At 45.7% G+C, this 20,915-nt stretch overlaps 2 protein-coding genes across 5 annotated transcripts in view; both read right to left on the minus strand.

The window, feature by feature from the left end:
- Positions 1–53: 53 nt before the first annotated feature.
- On the minus strand, positions 54–11,843 carry slx4 (SLX4 structure-specific endonuclease subunit homolog (S. cerevisiae)). The gene is given in 15 exon segments (XM_038713975.1): positions 54–737; positions 1,077–1,400; positions 1,646–1,745; positions 2,540–4,803; positions 4,805–4,873; positions 6,098–6,267; positions 6,819–6,965; positions 7,357–7,547; positions 7,697–7,937; positions 9,094–9,389; positions 9,667–9,893; positions 9,974–10,189; positions 10,346–10,553; positions 10,769–11,278; positions 11,643–11,843. Coding segments are annotated over 14 exon segments (5,280 nt in total). The 5' UTR covers positions 11,211–11,278; positions 11,643–11,843; the 3' UTR covers positions 54–352.
- A 948-nt stretch (positions 11,844–12,791) lies between these two features.
- The window catches only part of crebbpa (CREB binding protein a), a 47,289-nt gene continuing 39,165 nt past the window's right edge, over positions 12,792–20,915 (minus strand). For 3 of the 4 annotated variants that reach the window (XM_038713982.1, XM_038713981.1, XM_038713980.1), the window contains exons 22-31: positions 20,472–20,549; positions 20,315–20,382; positions 19,743–19,893; positions 18,645–18,791; positions 18,438–18,551; positions 18,111–18,276; positions 17,659–17,826; positions 17,184–17,345; positions 16,633–16,914; positions 12,792–16,355 (exon numbers count right to left, since the gene is read on the minus strand). In XM_038713982.1, the coding sequence (XP_038569910.1) occupies positions 14,121–16,355; positions 16,633–16,914; positions 17,184–17,345; positions 17,659–17,826; positions 18,111–18,276; positions 18,438–18,551; positions 18,645–18,791; positions 19,743–19,893; positions 20,315–20,382; positions 20,472–20,549 (3,571 nt within the window). In that variant the 3' untranslated portion in view covers positions 12,792–14,120. The remainder of the gene's footprint in view (positions 16,356–16,632; positions 16,915–17,183; positions 17,346–17,658; positions 17,827–18,110; positions 18,277–18,437; positions 18,552–18,644; positions 18,792–19,742; positions 19,894–20,314; positions 20,383–20,471; positions 20,550–20,915) is intronic. The other variant, XM_038713983.1, reaches the window with a different exon arrangement.

Raw genomic sequence — 20,915 nt, forward strand, 5'->3', positions numbered from 1 at the left:
TTAAATCCGTTTTATACATTAAGTGACCTTTGTAATCATTTGAATCTGAGGAATTCCTTGGGCCACACAAACACTGACCATCTTTTATTTTCACAGTACATTCATAATAAACGCAACATTTAAAATTAAATCCATAAAATGCAAAACCTGAAGAAACTTAACTGTTTTAAACAAAATGGTTAAACTTCAAGTCTCCTGAATGAGCTGTGTGCCAACTGTCCAGGGGCAACCGCAACGTTATTTTAAAATGTCATAATTTAATTTGTTTTGTTGTTGTTTTAAATGTTTGAAGCATTGAAGTAAAACCTGCCACTGTTGAGTTTCCATGTCAACCTTTGTGGCAGTCAATGTTTTAATGCATGGCTGTAACACCTCTTTTTCTGCCTGTGCCATTTTCACCTGCTGCCTTTGCCCCTTTGTCTGTCCTCTTGCCCCGCCTGCGGCTGGGTGCCGAGTGGCCCGGCTTGGCCGTAGTGAAGGTGATGCACTGGGAGTCCAGGTAGTCCACCAGCTTGGAGACACCCAAGCGGATCCCGGCTGCTTTGAGTCGCTCCTGGAGCTGGGACAGGACCAGAGGTTGGTACTCGAGGATCTGGCTGTACAGCCTGGAGTCAGACAGGATGAAGGAGCGCACTGCCCGGAGGCGATCCTGGAGGTGCGTTGCCGCCTGGGAGGCAGAGATGCCACCATCACTGTCTGAGTCACCATCGGAGGAGACACACAGCTCTGGGTTGGACCTGCTGAGAGAGAAGGAAGTGGTTAGATGCACATACTGTATTTGTGGAAGTGGAGGGGAAAAAGGAGGCTAAGTGTTGCATTCCACTTATTAAAACTGTCGACCAGAAACTTACCTGCTCACAAGAGACCAAGTACAAAATATTTCCTAGACCTGACTGAATGCTCCACACTAGGGCTGAGTCTAGAAATTATTTTCATTACCCAAAGATAGGGAATAGCATGAGCACACCATGTCCAGCTGTGTGACAAGAGCCCTCTGAAAAATATATATAGCAGCTAAACATATGTGCCGTTACGGAACACCTGAGATGATCCGCACAGTTGAATACAGACCGTACCTTTCAGATTCCTCACTGGCAGCTGTTGAAGAGGTGTTGGAGCCCTGTGAGGCAGACAGCAGCTCAGCCTCCTCCTCTGTGTTGTGTTTCTGAGGGGAGATGGCTGCAGGCACCCTGGGCTCTTTAAATTTCACTGTGTGGCCGCAGGAGAGCGGCTTGTTGCCAGCGGCCACTGAACTGGTGGGTGGGGGCTTTGTCTGAGCTGCGCGGCCCCCAGAGGGTATCTCATCCTCGGAGTCGGAGCTGACCAGCTGGTGGGTGTACTGGTGGATCTCCTTCAGTTTGAGGATCATCTGGCGCTTCGGTAAAGGCCGAACACCAAACCTGCACAGAGGAGAAAGTTAAGAGGCGTTCGTGACGGTCTCTCTGTGACAAACAAACAGATGGACGGGAGGAAAACAGCCGGAGACAGAGAGCAGAGCCAGACAGGCTAAGTTGACAGTGACACAGAGGGAGGTAATAGGATAGGCTCCTCAGTTAATGGCCTTGATTAGAAAAAAAACCCACGTGGCCCTTCTTTACCCTTTCTTTAACGTGAGGGCGGGGGGATTGGGAGTGAGCCGACTGACCTGTTGAGTTTGTTCTTGAGCTCCGGCGTGTCCATGTCAGAGTAGTGAGGCAGGGGGGTGATAGGCACCAAGGTTCGAAGCCTTTTATTGTGTGATGATGCTGATGAGACAAACAGGAAGACATTGTTTAAAGACACCAGCCTGATTTCTGCACCCAAACTTAAAAAATAAAAGATAACTGAATGCAGTGAAATCAAATGTTTACGGTTAGATGCTTCTTTAAATAAAACCTAACCAAACAGTCTTTAAGAAACTGAAATTAAACACAGTATATGTTCCCTCTCTCACACTCAGATATCATTTACATGATGTTCAGGGCGTAATGGTGTCTTCGAGTGATGTGTCTTAAATTGGATTTTGGTTGATTTTCTGTTTTCTATCAGCTTGCCCCACCTACTGCAGTTAGTAATTAACTACATTTCCCAGAATGCCTTCAGAACAGCTACATGGACTAGTTGATTTCATGTGAAGCTGGGCACACAGAAAAAAAACAAATATACTGAAAGCATTTGAACAAACGTTTGTCTATGAATGCAGCAGCCTCAGTTTTTGGTGTATGTGGTCAATGTTTTCTGGAAAATCTGTTGCTAATGACTCTGGACAGCTGAAAGATTTCTGTTATCAAACTCCATTATAATATCCAACTGAGATGTGCCACCATGTTATTTATGGTTGGCCAATCATCCACGGAAATACAAAACAAAACACTCCTAAACAAATGAAAAAAAAAAGAAAAAGAGGTAGGGCTGAAACTCAAGACTATTTTGATCATTGATTAATCTATCCATTATTGTTATTCCGTTGTTTAGTCTATAAACAGAAGACAGACAATTATTTAAAAATTGCAGAAGAAAACTTGAGCCAAAGTACTGCGGTGACAGTAAAAATACTCACCTGGTGTTCTGAGCTGGGCAGAGGGGTTCATCCGCTGAGAGAAAGGAAGAGCCGCCTCCTCCTCCTCTTCCTCCTCCCAGCTGTCCCATATTTTGGAATCCAGGAGGCTGTTGATCATCTCTGGTGTTGTCTGGGTGGTGGGGTCAGGTGGTGAAGGGGTAAAGGAAGGGGCTTTGGGTGGAGAGGAGGCAGTCGCACCACCGCGACTCTTCAATGACTGGATGCAGTAACTAGATGGTGGAGGGTGACAGTCGGTAGAGGACGTTGAACTGGCGGTTTCTCGTTGTCCTGCGCTGTGCTCTTGCTGGCCCGATCCTGTGCTGTCCTCCAGCCTCAGACTGAAGCAGCCCGGGTTGGCATCTACACAGTCGTCGAAGCCCCACGAGTCGTTGAAAGCTATGGGGGGCTCATCCATGGCCATGAAGCTCTGCTGGAGACTCAATTCTGAAACTTCTGCCTCTCCAGTTTCCGCTTCTGATTCTTCCTGCTCTCCGTCATTAGCTGGATCTTTATTTCTGCGCCCCATCTCTCGCTCTGTATTCATATTTAGTCCTCTCCTCGTTAGCTCAGGCCCTGTGTCACTGTGACTGCTGGACTCAGCAGAACATTGATGAGAGGAGTCGCTGTGTCTCTGTGAACTCTGAAGACCTCTGTGAGAGGAAGAGGAGGGTGGTTCTGAAGGGTCAGACAAGGTGGACAGATGAAAGCTCCCTAACTCGGCCTTCTCCGGGCTTAGAGATGGCGTCCTATCCCTTCCTTGACTTGATGACCTCTGCTTATCGAGGCAGCTGTGAAGTGGGGAGGTGCCAAGAACAGGGGGCTGGTGGAGCTCTGTGTGCAGGGGGGTGCTGCTGTAAGGCTGGGGCTGGATGTGGAGGGGTGTGTCCTGCTTTGAGGAAGTCGAGCCTGAGGGGTGTGAGAGCTTAGGTCGGCATGGGGGTACTGCAAACACTTCTCCATCCTTACCCACATCATTACTGCTTCGTTTAGTACAAAAGTTTAGATCAAAGCTGGAGCTAGAGGAAACAGTCTCTTCCAGTTTTATCCTGGGAACACTGCCCTCTGTTGGACAAACGTGGGCAGAAACTCTGGTTGGACTGCTGGAGGTCTGCAGTCTGTTGTTAAATGGTAAAGCAGGAGAAGAGGAAACAGAGGGCGGGGAGGTTTCCCCTTTAGGGAACAGCTGCGTCCTGCACATGCTGCTTTTGGTCTGAGTGGAGCTGGTTGTGGTGCTTCTTCTGGGCTGGAGCGGTGTGGATGGGATCAGCCAGGACACTTCTGGAGAGTAGTCCACTGGAATCTGGTCACACCCGGAGCCTGGATGAACTGGATCACCAGGACTAAACTCTAAACTACGGGGCTCTTTATTCTCCAGCGTGGGTTCACCAGGTTTCAGGACTGACTGAGGTTTGATCTGGGTGTAGCTCTGCAGATTCTGGACGGCGCAAGGAGGATGTGGCGAGGGACTGCGGGAACTAAGAACCACCTCTGTCTCCTCGCTTGAGTCAGACAAAACTATGAGCTCAGGTTCATCCTTTTTCTGAGGCGAATTAGGGGAAAGAGGGACACACATACTACGGGGGCGTTGGCTGTCTCGCTTCAAAGGCAAACCTTCTGTTCCCTTGTCTCCACCGCCACCCCAGTCACCCACTTGACCAGGGGACTGACCTGGGACAGGAAGGTTGGATGTACTGGGCGGGGGGCTGAGGGAAAGGTCGTCAACTCCGCTCGCTGAAGACTGAAGCAAAGTTCTGCCGGACCGTTTAGATAAGGGTTTATGAGAGGACTGGTGTTGTTGGGATTGAGGGGTATGTGAAGTGGAGGGTAAGGAGGAAGGATCACCTTCCTCGTAGACCCCCCAGGAGTCAGAGAAGAGACGGCTGTAGCTGCAATCCAGGCTGGGATCCGGCTGCAGGTTTTTTATGCTGAAGCCCGTTGAGCTTCTTCTGGGTTCTGTCAGGTTCACGAACACTTCTTCCCCATCTTCTTCCTCATCTGCCGTCTCCTCCTCCTCCCTCTTTCTCTGCGTGGCGGCAAACTCGTAGATCTCTTCCAGCTCTTCCTCGTTCACTCTCTCCTCGTGAATCTCTCTCTCACCTGACGTGAGGTCATCGGCTTCTTCCAATCCTCTCTCTTCATCGCTTCCTCCATCTGGATCCCTACCCTGGATGTCTTCATCCTCTTCCATCCACATTGAGCGGAGCAGCTCCGTGAAGGCCTGGTCTGTTTGGTTGTGGACGTTCTCCTCATTTGTGTAGTTTTCCCTCATCCCACTGAGTCGCTGCGTCCTCTTGGTTGAGCTCGCAAAGCTGCTGTAGCTCCTTCAAGTCAAACCTTAACATGCACAAAGACAAGACACAACACCGTATTCAAGCTTTCTCACCAAAGAATAAAGTTGAATTTATTGTTTATATTAGAATGTTGAATTTTTAATGGATTTTCAAATCCATCTATCGAACATGAGCTATTATTTTATACACAGTTTTCAGGTTTCTGGAATCAAACGAGAACAATCTGTTGCATAAACAAAACTGACTTCTGCACCTTTGCCAAAATACGGTTCATAACAGCCAGTGGTTCTCAAACTTTTCCGCATCAATGACCCCTAAACTGACACAAATTAGACCACGGACACCCATTTGAAAAGATTTGTCCCAGGATCGCCCATCGGATAGGATTTTGGCTTTTAGATGTTTTATTCCAGAAAGTGCATGAAATCCATGACCAAAATAGTTATACGTTCAGTCACTATGTTACTTATAGGGAAAATAAATGATTCCCCTTTTTGCTGGGGATTCCTGGGACCCCCTCAAGGACCCCTGGGGGTCCTCGGACCCCACTCTGAGAACCACTGGTGTAAGCTATATTACAGATAGGCAGGAAATGACAAAATAATGAATTTGCTGTGTTTTCTTATAATGCTATAATGTTTTCTTATAAAACCTCTAACCTCTAACATGCACTTCCTGTGCTCTTCTTCTTCTATCTCCAACAATTATCTTGTATTGATTGCACTTTTTGTTAACTCTTACTTCCTTCCCTAGGTATCTACCCCACTGATGTGATATGTACTGTGAGCTCTTACTAGTATTTATTGCTGCTCTTACTAGTATGTTTTGTCAGTTGTAGATCTGTAATTGATGCTCTGTTGATGCTTGTATGTTGTTCCTCAAATGTAAGTCGCTTTGGATAAAAGCGACCAAGTGAGTAAATGTAATGTAAATGTATAAAATGGTCACTTCAAAAGACTTGGGTCTAATAAACCTGATTTGATTTAACAAGTAATACCTAAGTGGACATTCTTTACTATGGGAATGAAAAACAGAAACACAGACTGACAGTAAAGTAATTCTCGTTTTGTTACAAGTATTAATACATTGGGCTGCTCAACATCCAGACAACACATCAGAACAAAAACCTGAAAAAACAATGAAAGTCAGCAAAATTATCTAGACCAAAAGGTGGACCAAATTTTTTTGTTATTTAAAAATTGTATGACATCTTTGACTCACTGCTCATTATAAAAATGTGTACAAACGGCCTGGCTCGTATACTAACCTAGACGCAAGCTCCAGTACATGAGGCCTCAGTGATGCTGGGATGGAGCAGTGGGCTGTGTAGAGGTACTGCAGCAAAGCAAACACTGCCTGTCCCGGGATGTCGTTCATCAACACCCTCTGTGCTGCAGGCATGCCTTCTTCCTGAGCCCCAAAACCACTCTCATGTACCTGTGAGAGGAGCAGGAGGAGAATGCAAAGAGAGTACACGTTCTAATGTTGTTTCTGATCACAGATAAATGTAGACCTTGTGAAAATGTTATTTAGATTGACTAACTGTATATTTTAAATTATGATTCAGAGAAATGTTATTGTCCATCACACAGTGATGAAACTTTGTCTTTGACATGGCTCACACGTAAGCAAAAACAAAACATACACTAAGCATTCCTGGCAGTACAAATATTTTAATCCTTTTTCTAAATTAAAGTTTTGGACAAACTCAAGAAAACACAGCACTGCTAAAATGCTTTCAGCTTGACTGAAATCAACTGGAGAGCCTCTGCTTGGCTTTATTAGAGGAGCTGAAACTATCAGCTGATAAGTATCATGTACTGTGGCATGTTTTAGTCCATTTAGTAAGTCTTACAGTTAAACTACATTTATCATTTCAAAGTTAAACTATGAAAACAGAGCAGAGATTTATACATGCAAGTATGCAGTCCTGGTTTTTATATAATAGTAGGGCTGTGCTAGGCAACACACAAGGAAATAAATGTTACCATTTCTGCCAGCAGGGGGCAGCGAGCATACACCATGAAGGAATGAGCAAAGTAGACCTCTCCACTGTCCACCTGGAGCTGCAGATCACTGAGCTGAGGGTTGTTCACCATGCTGCTCAGGTCTGATACCAGCCTGGACAGCGCCACCTACAGAGGAAACACCAGCAGGAAGTACTGGGGGTCAGTGCACTTCAGATTGAATACACAGAGGCACACAGTGGGCACACCAGAGAAAACATCCTCCACTGTATCATCTCAGTCCTGAGAAAGTCACATAAAACACATGGCATATTATGTATTATACATTAAGATACAATGTTTTTGTTTGGGCTTAAACTTTTTAACCAACATGATCACTGGGTGAAACCTGTTCATACAAGTTGTGCAGTAGTGTCATGTCACCTAATAGGACTGGATGTAAGCAAGATAAGATTTACTTTACAGAAATGCAACCGATTGATGAACTGAAGATTTGGTCAGATACAAATGATGAAAAACAGGAGAATCCAGGATCCGGGTTGGAAATAACAGGTCTTACTGGTCTGTGGCTTCCTCGCTCTTTATGTGCTCCTGGCTGATCAGCTGTCCTCCTCGCTTGGCCGTGGGTGTCCTCTGAGTGTGTGTGTGTCACATCTGGCAGAAAGCTACTCAAACGTGGGTCAGCCTGCACAACCTCCTCTGGGACGAACCCGCTCAGATGGAGGTTTGTGATCTGTGCAGCGATCTTGTCTGTTGGAACAAAGACAATCAGGACCCGGACTGATGACCAATTAAGTCACTATTTAGCAGTTTGGGCTGGCAAGTTGCTCCAATCGGTGATCCTTGTGTAGCAGTACACATGAATTCTCATGTTAAAATTTAGGAAATCAGTTTGTGACCTTTCTCAGGGCCTGAAGCAGTGTAACCACACTGGGTGAGGGTAACACCGTCTTCAGCCAGCTCCATCAGTTCTAGGAGTGCCTGGCTGCCCACTGGGAGCTGCCCTGTCTCTGGAGTGGAGGAGGCCATCTGGGAAGAGGACAGCAGGATGGAGGCCCTGGTTCCTGTGAGAGGAGTTCCTTCGCTCACAGGTTGGACAGAAGACTCAGGCCTGTTGGTGGAGGAGGTGGTTGCATCGGTCTAGAAGTGGAGGAGAAAAATATAAATTCAATTCAGCTGAGGTCTGATTTTAGTTTGTTGGTCAAATATTCAAAGCATCACAAAAGCTCACATTCAGAAGATCACTGATATCTACCGATCATCAGTAATATCGGTGAGGTGGCTGCGCAGAGCCCAAAGGATACTAAAAGACAGTACCCACTCCAGCCACAGCCTGTTCACCCTGCTGCCTTCTGGGAAGACATATAGAAGTTTCAGCCCCCCCCCCCACACACACACACAAGCTATCAGACTTTTAAGCTCAAATTTATCCTCAGCACTACAGCATGTAAAATATATATTAGTTATATATATTTCTGACATATTTATCCACCATCTACCGGAACGTTTGTTTTTATGAGTAGCATAAAGGGAACTACAACTTAATCTTGTTATACAACCCTGTGTTAATGATAAATAAAAAATGGGGGGGCTATGTAAATGTAAAATGATAAATACATTTTCCTTGTACCTTTTATTCAACCTGTTGTACCTTGTATTTGATTTAAAACAAATCTATAAATTAAATTTGTGAAAAATAACTAAATAAAATTATTAGAATAGTAACATATTGAAACAAACCTAACAAATAAATGGCGAATTAAGCTCAGTTTGTTTGTACAAGGATGTAAGGTAAGCAGAAAAACATAAGTCTGTTCTAGTATTTCTTTGAAAAAAACAATCTTCAGTGCAATTTTAATAAAGCCAAACTTCTTAAAATCGGTGCAGCTGGCTTTCCAGTCTCAAATATGTGCTTTTAAGTTTGTTTTTCTTTTACACCATTATATTTTTTTGAATCTGAGAAATACAGCTTTGCATTAAAGCTCTTAAAAATGTATTAAAGCTCGAGGCATTTTAATACATTTACTAAATTCACCAACAAAATAACATCATTATCTTCAGTATCTCCCTGTCAGTTTCAGACACTTCCATGTTAATCTGCACATTTTTATTTCTAGGACAGGACAGGACAACCAAACAGTGTGTGCTTCTCTATCTCAAGTGGCATTTGATAAAAAAAAAAAAAGAACAGAAAACAAGCTTAATATTTAGTCTGACTTCAACTCCCCTGTTCAGTTTAAACAAAACAGAAATAACACAGCAAAACATGTGCAAACGTGTCTTTGGTCCCTCTCACCGCTGCAGATTGCGAAGGTGTGATGAACTCTCCGAGCTCTGGAGTGTAGAAATCAGACAAACAGTTGGAGCCTCCGCCCAGTAGTGTGCTCTTCTGCCAGAGGGGGGCAGCACCGCTCCAGCCAGGCAGACTGCTGGGGCAGCGGGTCGGGGTGGGGGGAGAGGGGGGCCGATGGTGTATGAGGAGAGCAGAAACCCGTTCCTGCAGCCTTGTCAGAGCCGCCTCAGCATCCTGAATGAGGAGGAGCGGAGGAGGACAAGGGACGGCGCCTTTTTTCTTCTTTCCACGCCCCTTACCTGCACCAACAGGAGGAGAGAGTGGGGTCAGACGATGCATCGGAAGGCCTAGCGCAGTCCTCACGTTTTTATATATAATCTTTAATTTGTCTACTAAATATATATGAATTTATGTACCACACTGGAAATAAAGGGTTTTTCCCAAATTTCCAAATATACTTGTTACAGTAAATTGCTTCTCAACACGACAATATTAACACAATAAATTAAAACCACAAACACACAACAAATAAAACTAATATACTAATAATAATACTTGATGTGGATGTTACTGTACCTGCGTCTGGCCTCCACTTCAACGCTGGAGTCATGGAGATGTGAGAAGCAGCAGTCTCTGTATGTAACTGTCTCTCTGCCTCCCTCTCCTGTTCCAGAAGGGAGGAGGACAGAGCCAGGGCCACCATGGTGTCTTCATCCATGGGTTCAGTCTTCTTCCTGGGCTTCTTCCTTGCTGGGAGGCCTGGCTTGCAGGGGCCTTTTCTTTTGGTGCCTCCAGTCTGTGCGCTGAATAGAAAAAAAATAGCTTTGTAAGTACTCACACACTGACGTTAAGCTATTTCTATTGTCGGAGTGACCTGACTCACAGTGTGTTAGCAACGTGGAGATTCTGGGTCTCCTCAGCCTGTCTCTGCACTGCCTGCAGCAGCACAGCCGAAGTGACGCCCATGTCTGAAGAGCAGCGCTTGAGGTGGGCTGAACGACTCTTCTGGGACTTGAACTTCTTGCCACAGATGGGACAGTCAGGGATGCCAGGAGGAGGAGGAGGGGCTGGGGCGCTCTTTTCACTCTCATCCAAACACCTAGAAAGAAGGACCATTCTCACACTCAAGTGTGTCCACCAGTCCAATGCTTGCCCATGGCTTGCAGTCAAGATGTTTAAGTTAATTTTACTGTTGCAAATAACTCTGGATAAAAAGCCTCAGCCAAGTGCCAACACTAAATATAAACATCCAGACCTGTTGAGGTGCTGTGTTCGCCCCTCAGAGGTCATGTGCGACAAGTCTCTTTGGCAGATCTGACAGAAAAAGAGGCCTCCATCCTCTAGGTCCACAATCTGGGCTTCTGCTGCCTCCCTGTCCAGCACGTGCTGCAGCCGCAGGGCCAGAGCCTCATCACTGTCCTGCAGCTCCAGGTGGAGGCCCGAGGTGAAGTATTCGGGAGGATCTGGGTACAGCGGGGAGGTAGGAAATACAGATGCAGGTAAAGGGTGTGCTAAAATAGGCTGCAGTTATAGCACTTTTATAAAACGTTTTTACTTATATCATGATATTGATTCATTTGCGCCTCAATACAGTCTGAAATGATTACACTGTGCTCTCTGTCCACTGGGCAACAATACAGCATACTATCAATCTGTGCCAGGAACACCATCATCCCACCTCGTCTTTGTGCCAGAGGTGGTGGAGGAACGCAATCGTTTGTTGGCCGGCTCTTCTCCTTGTGGACCAACCTCTGAGGACTAACTCTCTTAAACTGTTGCATTCTGTGGAGTACTTTGTCTTTCGCTGCCAAACCTCTCTCGGCACTCGGCACTGCTGCAGGCACAGCTGAAGACCCAGCATCTCCTGAATCATGTCCAGTCCCTCCGCAGACCACATGCTGCTCGGCTGCTGCACCTGTACAAACAGGCTGGGTGCCAGCAAACTTGGACCCACAGTCACCCTCTCCTTTGTTATTTCTCCTCCTCTTGTCCCCTTCGCTTGCCTGGCTGGAGGGCTGATGCTCTGCTTTCCTTGGCTGTCTGGGCTCACCTGGTTTCTTGCGGACTCGCTTTAGCAGCTTCGAGCAGAGATCTACAAAATCCTGGTCCGAGTCATCCATGATGGTGTAAGTTACTTTGTCTCACATTAAAAGGCCTTGCCAGCATGTTCCCAGTTGTGACGATCAGCCTGCAAAGAGAGCTAGTTCAGGTTGAAGCAACTGATGTTGGTTGGGTTCAGGGACCAACAACAGGACATTTGTTACATGTTACATTATACAACCTTGTGTTGTATATCCAAAGAAGGTTAAAGTCAAGCTTGTATAATGATAAATAAACCATTTGTACCTTGTATGTTAGCAAGATTAAAGACTCCGTTTAGCTCTTTTACTCAAAAATACAAAACAGCTATGCTACGCGTCAATGCAAACTCACATTTACACATTTATGTTATATCTAGGACGAATTCTTAACTAATAATGCTTGAAAGCGTTTGTTTGTAGTGACTATATCAGTTAGCCAGCTAGCAGGTCTTGCTAACACTTTATCCTCACCCAGGTTTGATTAATTTGCTCTTCAGCCTTCCGACTCATCGCTGTTCACTCACGAGCCTGCCTCCAAGGCGAGCCTCGTGTATTTTATGTAACGTTATGTATTAATTATATGGGTAAAGCAGGCTAGAGGTGTTAGCGGGGTTTGTTTTCATTTCAAAAGTGCTCCCACACAACCGCTATATTTTTTTGCTTCCGGTCATGTGACGATACTCGAACAAATGCGCGCCCTCCAGATCACGTGACTGTAACGCCTCGCCAAGGACCCACAGATTATAGCAACACTAGGTCCATCCCTGGGTCCACGCTACTTTATGCCAAATAACTAAATATATAGTACCATTATCAATTAAATCACAATTACATTGCAAATACCTTCAAATTACCTCACCGGCCAAATCTATAAATCAGCAGTAATAAAAAGGAAAGAAATATTTTAGACTGAGGTACAGTGTATTTATCCCAAATGATGCACAGCCCTCATGTTTTTACTCCGTGCCTGTCTTGATAAAAGTACCAAATTATAGTCCCTGGTTATCAATATAATGTCTTCTGAGTAATAAAATAATCTCTTAACCTCTTTGAGTGCAGTGGGTCACACCATCACAAGACGTGGGAGCAGAGCGTATGTAAGATACGACAAATCTATATTATGTTCAAAATATTAATGCCGTCTGCTTCAGGTGCTTAACTTAAGTCATTTTCAATAAAACGAACTCACCAACTTCCCTCTGACCAATTAATCTGATTTCTTATATTTCCTAATTTGAGGGCATTGGCAACGTCTGTGAGTAAAGTAACATTACTAATGAAAAAGCTGCTGCCAGAGGCATCATTTTGTTTTAAGACAGGATACACATGCCCACAACCTTATACCCTCCTCCCATCCTTTAACTATTGTGTGTCTATATGTATTTATGAGCCTGGAATCCAGACAAGACCTAAGACTGAGTCAAATGTCTCATAAAATTTTCATTTTTGTGTTTCTGATGTGAGCTATAGCATTAAATTGCTGCATCACTACATGCAAACTGTTATGCTGTGAGGAATGTAGGTGTAAAATAATGTTGCATAACAAAAGTTTCATTAGAAATAAAGGTTATTTACCAGATGCCACTGTGGAAACAAATGAACACAAACCAACAGGAGGAGTAATGCTTCATTATTTTGTCAACAGAGTACTGGAGTTCTTCTGTTGCACACAGTTTATTTAACAATATGGTATATAAGTAAGAAATGAGTCTTTTACCAGTTTATACAGTGATTTCATTCTCTCTTCCTTATATTTATAGTATTTTGCTTAATAACTTGATTTACAATAGGAGAAAAAGTAAATCCCCCTAATTCAAGTTTTTCATAAGAGAGGAATGAGGGTTGATAACATTTAGTTTTACTCAAGGTGAATCTCAAATGAGCCCTTCATCCCTAGATAGCACACATCTTAGTGTAAAATGTAGAGGATGGGGCGTCATCCGAGATGTGGCCTACAAACAACCGGTGATCATTCCACCTCAGCTTAGGGGGCTGGTCTTTCTCACACTCTCTTTACACTTTACAACATTTGTATGACAAAAAAAAAAAAGTTTACAAATTATTTTTAATGTCAAAAATCCTACACCTGCAAGACAGATTTTCCAAATTCCAGGCCACTGGGATGTAGGCTGCAGTCCTTGTGTGTGTGTTTATGAAACCAGTCGGCGCTGTAGTTATTTTAGTGACTGTGAGGGCTTGGTGTCAGTGTCTTCATATGCGCCTGCAAACATGCCTGTGTATTCACAACCTGCCGCAGTCCGTTTCCTATTTTAATACAACTGAGTGCTCTTCATACACACAAAGAGGAGGGGAGCGGTCCCTGAACTCACTGTCTTGGAGTAATGGTACAACACTAGATTACAATTGCCAGAAATGACAGCTTGAGAAAAGAACGAAAACCTGGCCCAGACAAATTATTTTACAGTTTCAACACAAAAATGCTTAAGTTTAAGCTTTTCAAAAGGTACAAAATAAAAAGATATGAATTATATAATGCAATTGTACATTTTCTTAAAAAAAAAAAGAAAGAAAGAAAAGAAACGGGAAAGGCATGAAACCATACCAAAAACAAACCAAACTAAATTGAGTATTGAACACATTTGGTCTCAACCAAAAAATATATTCTTTGTGATTTAAATTTCATTTAAGAAGCAACTTGCAAATCCCTCAACGTCTTAAGGAAGAAACACCCATCACTTGGGTTTAGGAAACAATTACATTCCCAAGAAGTGTTTGCTTTTTTTGTTTTTTTCTGGTGCTTAATTTTCTTTCTTCTTTTTACAACAGTTTTACATGTCAGTACAAAAAAAAAAAACTGTTCTCAACCTTAGAAAGAACAAACAAAGCCCTCAAACAGGTTAAAGAGTCTGAGGAGAAACTAAGAGGAAGTGCAGTGGGAGGGTGGGTCCCTGGGAGTGAGAATTTGTTCTTTACTTCCCAGCAGAAATGCTACAATCCTTCCACAAACTTCTCCAGAGTGTCACTGTTACCCAAGTCACTGTTCAGCCCCCCTCTGCTGGGTGTGTTAAGCTGCGGTAGCATGGCGCTTTGTTCTGGTGTCCCCAAGTTTCCCTGCTCCATGGACCCTGAAAGTGGGCCCCCGAGTCCTGGATGGGGGGAACCCGAGTGGGGTGGATGTGGGTGCTGTGGTGAGGGCTGGGGCTGGACCTGCGGTGAGGGACTGGAATGTGGCCGCTGCTGCTGTTGCGAGGGCGGACAGGGAGACTGAACAGGAGCGGGGGAGCGGACCTGGTTGCTGAGGGCATTGGCTAGTGCGGGCTGGCCGGGTAGGTGGGCTCCACCCTGAGGCTGGCCGGCCAGCAGGTGGGTCTGGGGACTCATGGGGCTGGGCTGGGCAGGAGAGCCCATCTGCTGCTTGAGGACGGCCTGCTGCTGCTGCTGGGGAAGTTGCTGCTGCTGCTGCTGGAGCATCCGTTGATGCAGTAAGTTCTGGGGGGAGTCCATCCCCATGCCAGGCTGGGCCATAGGTGGGAGCTGGCCCATGGGACCCCCGGCTGCTCCTGCACCTGCCTGCATGGCTATCTGCTGCTGCTGTTGCTGCATGCGGAGCTGGGAGTATGTAGCTGCTGTACCCTGCGCTTGAGCAGGGAACTGGCCCGGATGGCCCTGAGGCATCACCCCCTGCTGCTGCTGCTGCTGCTGCTGCTGCTGCTGCTGCCTTAAGATCTGCCGACGGTAGAGCTCCTGGATCTGGGGGTTGGTATGCGCTGCATTCATCAGCTGCCCCTGAGCACCCAATGCAGCCATGCTCTGGGCAGGAGGCTGCTGGGGCTGCTGAGGGGGCATCCCCGGCCTCTGAACCGCCCCTCCTGCCATGGCCATGGCCTGCATTGTTGGCATGCCGGGTTGCTGTTGCTGACCTGCCTGCTGCTGCTGCGGCTGGTTGGCATGGTACTTGGCTGTTCGCTGTTTGATGAAAGCAGCCATTAGCTGAGGGTTTGATTTGAGGATGTTTAGGACTTGCTGCTGCTGCTGGGGCGAGCTGGGAGACTTCAGGGTGCGGAGAAGGTCCTGCAGGGCGTTGGGTGCAATAGCACCAGGTCTCTGGGGTGTTTGTGGCCGGGCACCAGGCTGCTGTGGAATCAGCAGCCTCTGGCCCGGCTGAGGTTGCTGCCCTGGGGACAACATGGCTCGCTGCATGGTCATGGCCTGCTGTGGTGTCTGGCCTGGGACAAGGCCTGGTTGTTGAGTCTGAGCTGCCTGCATGGGCCCCGCAGCTCCAGGCCATTGTCCTGGGGCCATGCCCGGTTGCATGACCTGTGGCCCCCGGGGCCCTGGCACCATCTGCATGGGTGGCTGCATTGGTCCGGTCATGCGCTGCTGTGGCTGCTGGGGGTTCATGGGCAAGCTGTTCATGTTGACCCGGAAGCTCTGCTGGTTCTGCTGGGCCTGCGCCATCATCTCGATGTGCCGTGCCATCTTGACTGCAGCGAGGGGGGGCTGCTGAGGTGGCTGTGGCGGCTGGGGGAGAGGGGACTGCTGCTGGTGTAGAGGGGAGGCCTGGGGTCCAGGCTTGCCCTGAGACACCGGAGCTTGAGGCTGGCCATTGCGAGGGGTATTGGCAAAGGAGGGGGACATGACGCCTGTTGAGTTGGGGGTCTGCGGCTGGTTGGAGAGAGGCTGCTGGGGCGTCTGGGGAGTGCTGGGTTGGGCATGGGAAGTGGGAGTGCTGGGAGCAGCTGAGGCCGGTGGGGACGGTAGCGGCATGGTTCTCCCTTGCATGGTGGCCATTCTTCTCCTCATCAGCTGAGCCTGCTGGAGCCTGTGCTGCAGCTGCTGCTGGCGGAGCTTGTGCTTGATGTTCAGGCAGAACGGGACAGGACACTTGTTCTCCTGACAGTGCTTTGCATGGTAACAGCATAACGCGATGAGTTGCTTGCATACAGGGCAGCCACCGTTGGTTTTGCGCTTGCAGCCCTTGGTGTGCTGCACCACTCGCTTCATCTTCTGGCAGGACGGCAGAGAGCAGTTGGCATTGCGACACTGACAAGCATGGACCAGGGACTGGATGCAGCGTTGGATACTTAAGCGCCGGCTCTCCTGTGGGCTCTTGGAGGCTTCTCCACTTTGGCTGTTGTTGTCGTCGTCCAGGCCAAGGCCCCACTTCACCATCTGGTGCTCGTGTCCCTTCGTGTTGTAACAACTAATGCAAAGATCAAAGTCCTGCAGAAAATAGCAGACAAGGGACACAGTAATCAACATCTCAGTCCAACAAAGTCTGATAAACTGATTTGTAAGAGGTTCACAAATCGCTGTTTATAATAATACAGAAATGTGATGTAGTCCACAAATATCATTCCTGATTGATCCTCATCTGTCCTAGTCAGTCATAAAACACTGACAGACATCCTCTTACAATTCTGTTTCAGATGCAGGACACTGAAACGGAAGCAATTCCAGTGTAAAAACACAATACAGCATACTAATATTAGTAACTCACCTCGCACACAGTGCAGTGCCAGCGAGTCTCCACGTGGTGCTTGCACTCGTTGCAAGTGTAGACAAATCGGTCCTGTCCCTGGTTGTGCAGCTCAACCAGCATGCACATGGTGCTCCACTTGCACCTCCTGAGGGAGCTGAACTCCCAGTGTTTGTCCCTGGCCAGAGTCAGGAAGGCGTCGCGGCCGTCCATCAGGTCGCAAGAGAGCAAAGGATCAGGGTCGACGATGGGCGGCAGGGTGTTTGCCATGGGGCCAGAGTGGAGGTGGATCACAAAGAACACCTTCAGCAGACAGTGACACACAGAAGTGAGAGTTAGAAAAGCACAAGACAAAATGACACCGGTATTAAAACATACTAAAAGATTTACATTCTAAGTCTCATTACTGTGCATCACAGTAAGTAAACAAGTAAGTAAATAACTATAGTGTTATTATGATCGACTCCCTTTTGTTCACCATCTAATACACAAATGTTCATAAAAAAAATCTTAATTTTCAAAACTGCTTCCCATATTGATTCTAAACCACACAAAAACAAAACAAGTCTGACTTCTTTGTGCTTCTCCATGGTGGCGTACAGCTTCTGGGACAGATCATTGGCTACATTCGGCATCCCAGGCTTCTTCTTATTGGCTCGGCTCACGCTGCTCTTGTTTTTATTGGTCTTCTTGTTGTTCTTCTTCTTCGCATTTTTGCTGTCACCTGGCGTACCCTTTGAGACATATACAATGACAAAACACATTTCATATTCTGACAGGGTGCTTATTTACAGAATCCCCACATGTCAAATTAGTTCTGTTACACTGTCATCCAGCTTCTCATTAGAGATCATTAAAATTCATCACATATTCCTCAACATGTGCTGGAAACAATAACTTTATGTACGTGGTATATGAAAGAATATTAAATCTAAAATATTTAAGGGTGGAGGTGCAAAATGGCTGCCAAAGATGTTACTAGAAAGTGGAGTTGTAAATGTGTCTATGCTAGTACCACGTCATCAAACCATGACACCATGTTCGCACCTCAGGAGTTTCCGTGGCAGCTGTGTTCTCCTCCTTCTTCCTCTCCTCCTCCTCCTGCTCCAGCTCCTTGATGCTCTCCTCCAGCACGTTGGGCCAGAAGTCACCTTCGAAGTACGGCAGCTCATTAGCGCTGGTCAGACGGTCCTCAGTCGCCTGTTTGAAGATGTCCTGAGAGGATGACAAAAAACATGGATGACTCAAGCTATTAAATAATGGGTTTCACCCATTCACTGATCAAACATACCGAGCATGTGCACGTTTCATGCATTTACCTTTTAATACAGACAAATGTGTTCAATCCAGCAACTATTCAGACAGAATTCTACCAGGAAACGTGATCAGGAACACAGTCAATCAAAACGTGGGAGACGACATGTGTCTCCCTTTGTTCTAAATATGACTAACCGCATATTTAGACGTCAGTATTTTTAAGAAAAATGCTTCCCCCTTACCTTGTAGTCATGCAGAATCCTCTCTGCAAAGGCCTTGTCCAGCATCTTCCTGTACCACTCCTGCAGCCTCTTAGGCTTTGGGATCTTCTGGTCAGGAGGATGGCAGTGAAAAATGTAGTCGTCTCCTTCACTGGGCGGACATGCCCAGATGTGGCCCTGGGTATACCTGTGGGCATGCACAGACCAAAATCAAGACCAGAGAGACAGCGTATAAGTCAGGACACCTGCTGCCCTAGAACTTAATCCCATCACAAGTTCCCTCCAGACAGTTCTCACAATTTATCTTTCAAGAGGAGAGGGAGAAAGGAGTGGTCGCGCAAAACTTACCCGAGTTTCTTGACATATTCTAGATAGCCAATGAGGATCTCGTGGTACACTGCTGTTCGCAGAATCCGAGGTCTGAAGAAGTGAATACTGTCAAGGTATGATATGTAGACCCGTCTGCAGAAGTAGAGAGATGGTAACACGGTAAATTTCAACCACAAAAAGTGCCATTCCTTTACTGTACTACACACATTAATTGGATGCACAGACCTAGTGTTGGGAAATGGGCACTCAGAGCCATACTCCTGCACGTGCATGCCAAAGAAGCACACATCCACGCCGTCAATCTCCTCAAAGGCAAAAAGTGCTTTGGTTCTGTAGGGAAAGGTCTCGGGCATTTCGCCCGTGTCCACAAACCTAACGTAATGGAGGGAAAAAAAAAAATATTAACATGTGTGAACAGCATTATGTGATCTCTGGTTGGATGGAGAAGCGAGAACATTGTGATATTTAATCTTGGATTACTGCCAACTAAAACATGTTAATTGCGTGCGAAATGATGTTGGGAGGGTCTGCTCTGAACACAGCGCTTAACACAAGTGTGGACCGTGCAAAGATGTGTATTATGTGTGTTTGTTTTGCTTAGTATATTTTGTACAGATATATTGCAACAAAAATATCTTAAAACCAAAGTCTAAGATGAATTATTCCACAGATATATAACACAGTACCTACATTTTTATTAACATTTTATTTTATTGCAACTATAAAGGTTTCTAGGAAACAAGAGTCATGAGCTGCCCGAAAAGTTGCCTTGTGTGTTGCTGCTTTTAGCGACACTCAAGAGCATAATGGGACAAATCAAGTCAAGTGGCCTTCAGTCAATAAAAAACAAACAGCCTTAAATAGTCAACCTGAAGATAACAGGCTCGTGGATGAGGGGCACTCCCTGTGACAATTGGACGAGCATCGCAGACTTTGATCTTTTGTGATGAAACAGTGAATGACCCTCTGGGAGTTACTCAGGGAGGGTGTACACTCCATCTTGTCAAACACACAGGTTCCACAATCACTCTGAGTGAGTATAAAAGCTTTATAGAGGGCGTTCAGCTTCGTGTGGCAGGAACAATAAAAAATAAGCTCAGGACAAATACGAGCTGTGCCACTGCATCTATAAATCAAAAAGGGCGAGACAGATATTTGGTTGTCTACAACATTATGGCCTCCCTCATCTCGACTGTTGACCCTTAGCTTGTCAAGTTGATAAATAATAGATAATGATAAAAAGCATACATTTCTTATAATTGTAAGTCTGTTTCTGGAGAAGTCACCCAGTCCCCCCCTACCTCCTGTCAGTGATGCTCTCACCTGGCTTTCATGCCTGGTTTAACTTCCACCGTTTTGTCGGAGCTCGCCACCACTCGCACAAACACCTCTCCGGCCTCTGGGTGGTTCTGTCTCTTCAAGTATTTATTCACACGATCTTCTATGTACATTCCCAGTCGTGTCGACTGCAGCCCTACAGTGCATAAAACACGCAGGTTTAACTTTCCAGGAGAAAGGAGAAGCAGGCGTTACACACCGGGCCTTAAACAACCTGCTGTGGCCTACAATTTAAGCAAACAAGAACTGATTTTTGTGACCATGAGAGCTGAAATCTGTTAGCACCATATGTCATAAAGGTCATACTTGTCCTAAAGGGCTACAAACACCAAAGAAAAATACCAATGAAACCACAAGGCCAGCATCAAAAGAATACAAGGCAGTAACAGCAGGAAAGCCGATCAGAGACATATGCAGCCCATGTGCAGGTGGAGGTGGTTTATATTATCTTGTGTCTTCAGTGTTTGTGAGACAAAACCTCAATAACTCTGCACGAAAAGTTACAAGGAAAGCCGATAGCTGATATTTAAAATTCAAATGTAGAGAAATTTACTAACGTTTTGCAGAGAACTTGTTTTCCTTCCGTGTTTTTCCACTCTTCTTTAAACAGTTGTCACAGATGAATCTGGAAAGAGAGACAAGTTAGAATTGTTACAGTTAACCCACAGAAAGATACCAAAACAATTATGCAAATCAACAAAAAAATCATCTCACCCAGATGGCCAAATGACCTCGTAGTGTAAGACGCATATCTGGTGCATCTTCCGTCCACAATCTTTACATTCAACAAACCTAAAGAAAAGCAAGCATAGAGTAACAGTTTAAATCAGGTTCACATCTAAGGCTACCTGACTCAGTCATTGTTATATTAAGCAAAATTCTGCATTGTCCTGTTACTGTTGACGCAGCACTTCCACGTGTTCTAATATGGATATCTGGGAATTTTCATACATAAAAAATGCATAATATCAAACTCTGTTCCAATCCTCAAACCTGTCCAAGTCAAGTTCCTGGCGTCCATCATATGTATGAATGTTGACTACTTAACTGCTGAGGCAGCAAGCAATAAACAGGTCCATTCAAGTTAATGTTCCTCCAGTCGTTACACACTTGTACACCAGCCAATGTAAGTGCGCCTTTGTGGGAGGATTACTAAAT

Source organism: Micropterus salmoides, unplaced genomic scaffold (assembly GCF_014851395.1).
Source record: "Micropterus salmoides isolate LMB-PRFRI ecotype aquatic unplaced genomic scaffold, ASM1485139v1 Ms_hic_scaffold_12, whole genome shotgun sequence".
Classification (NCBI taxonomy): Eukaryota; Metazoa; Chordata; class Actinopteri; order Centrarchiformes; family Centrarchidae; genus Micropterus; species Micropterus salmoides.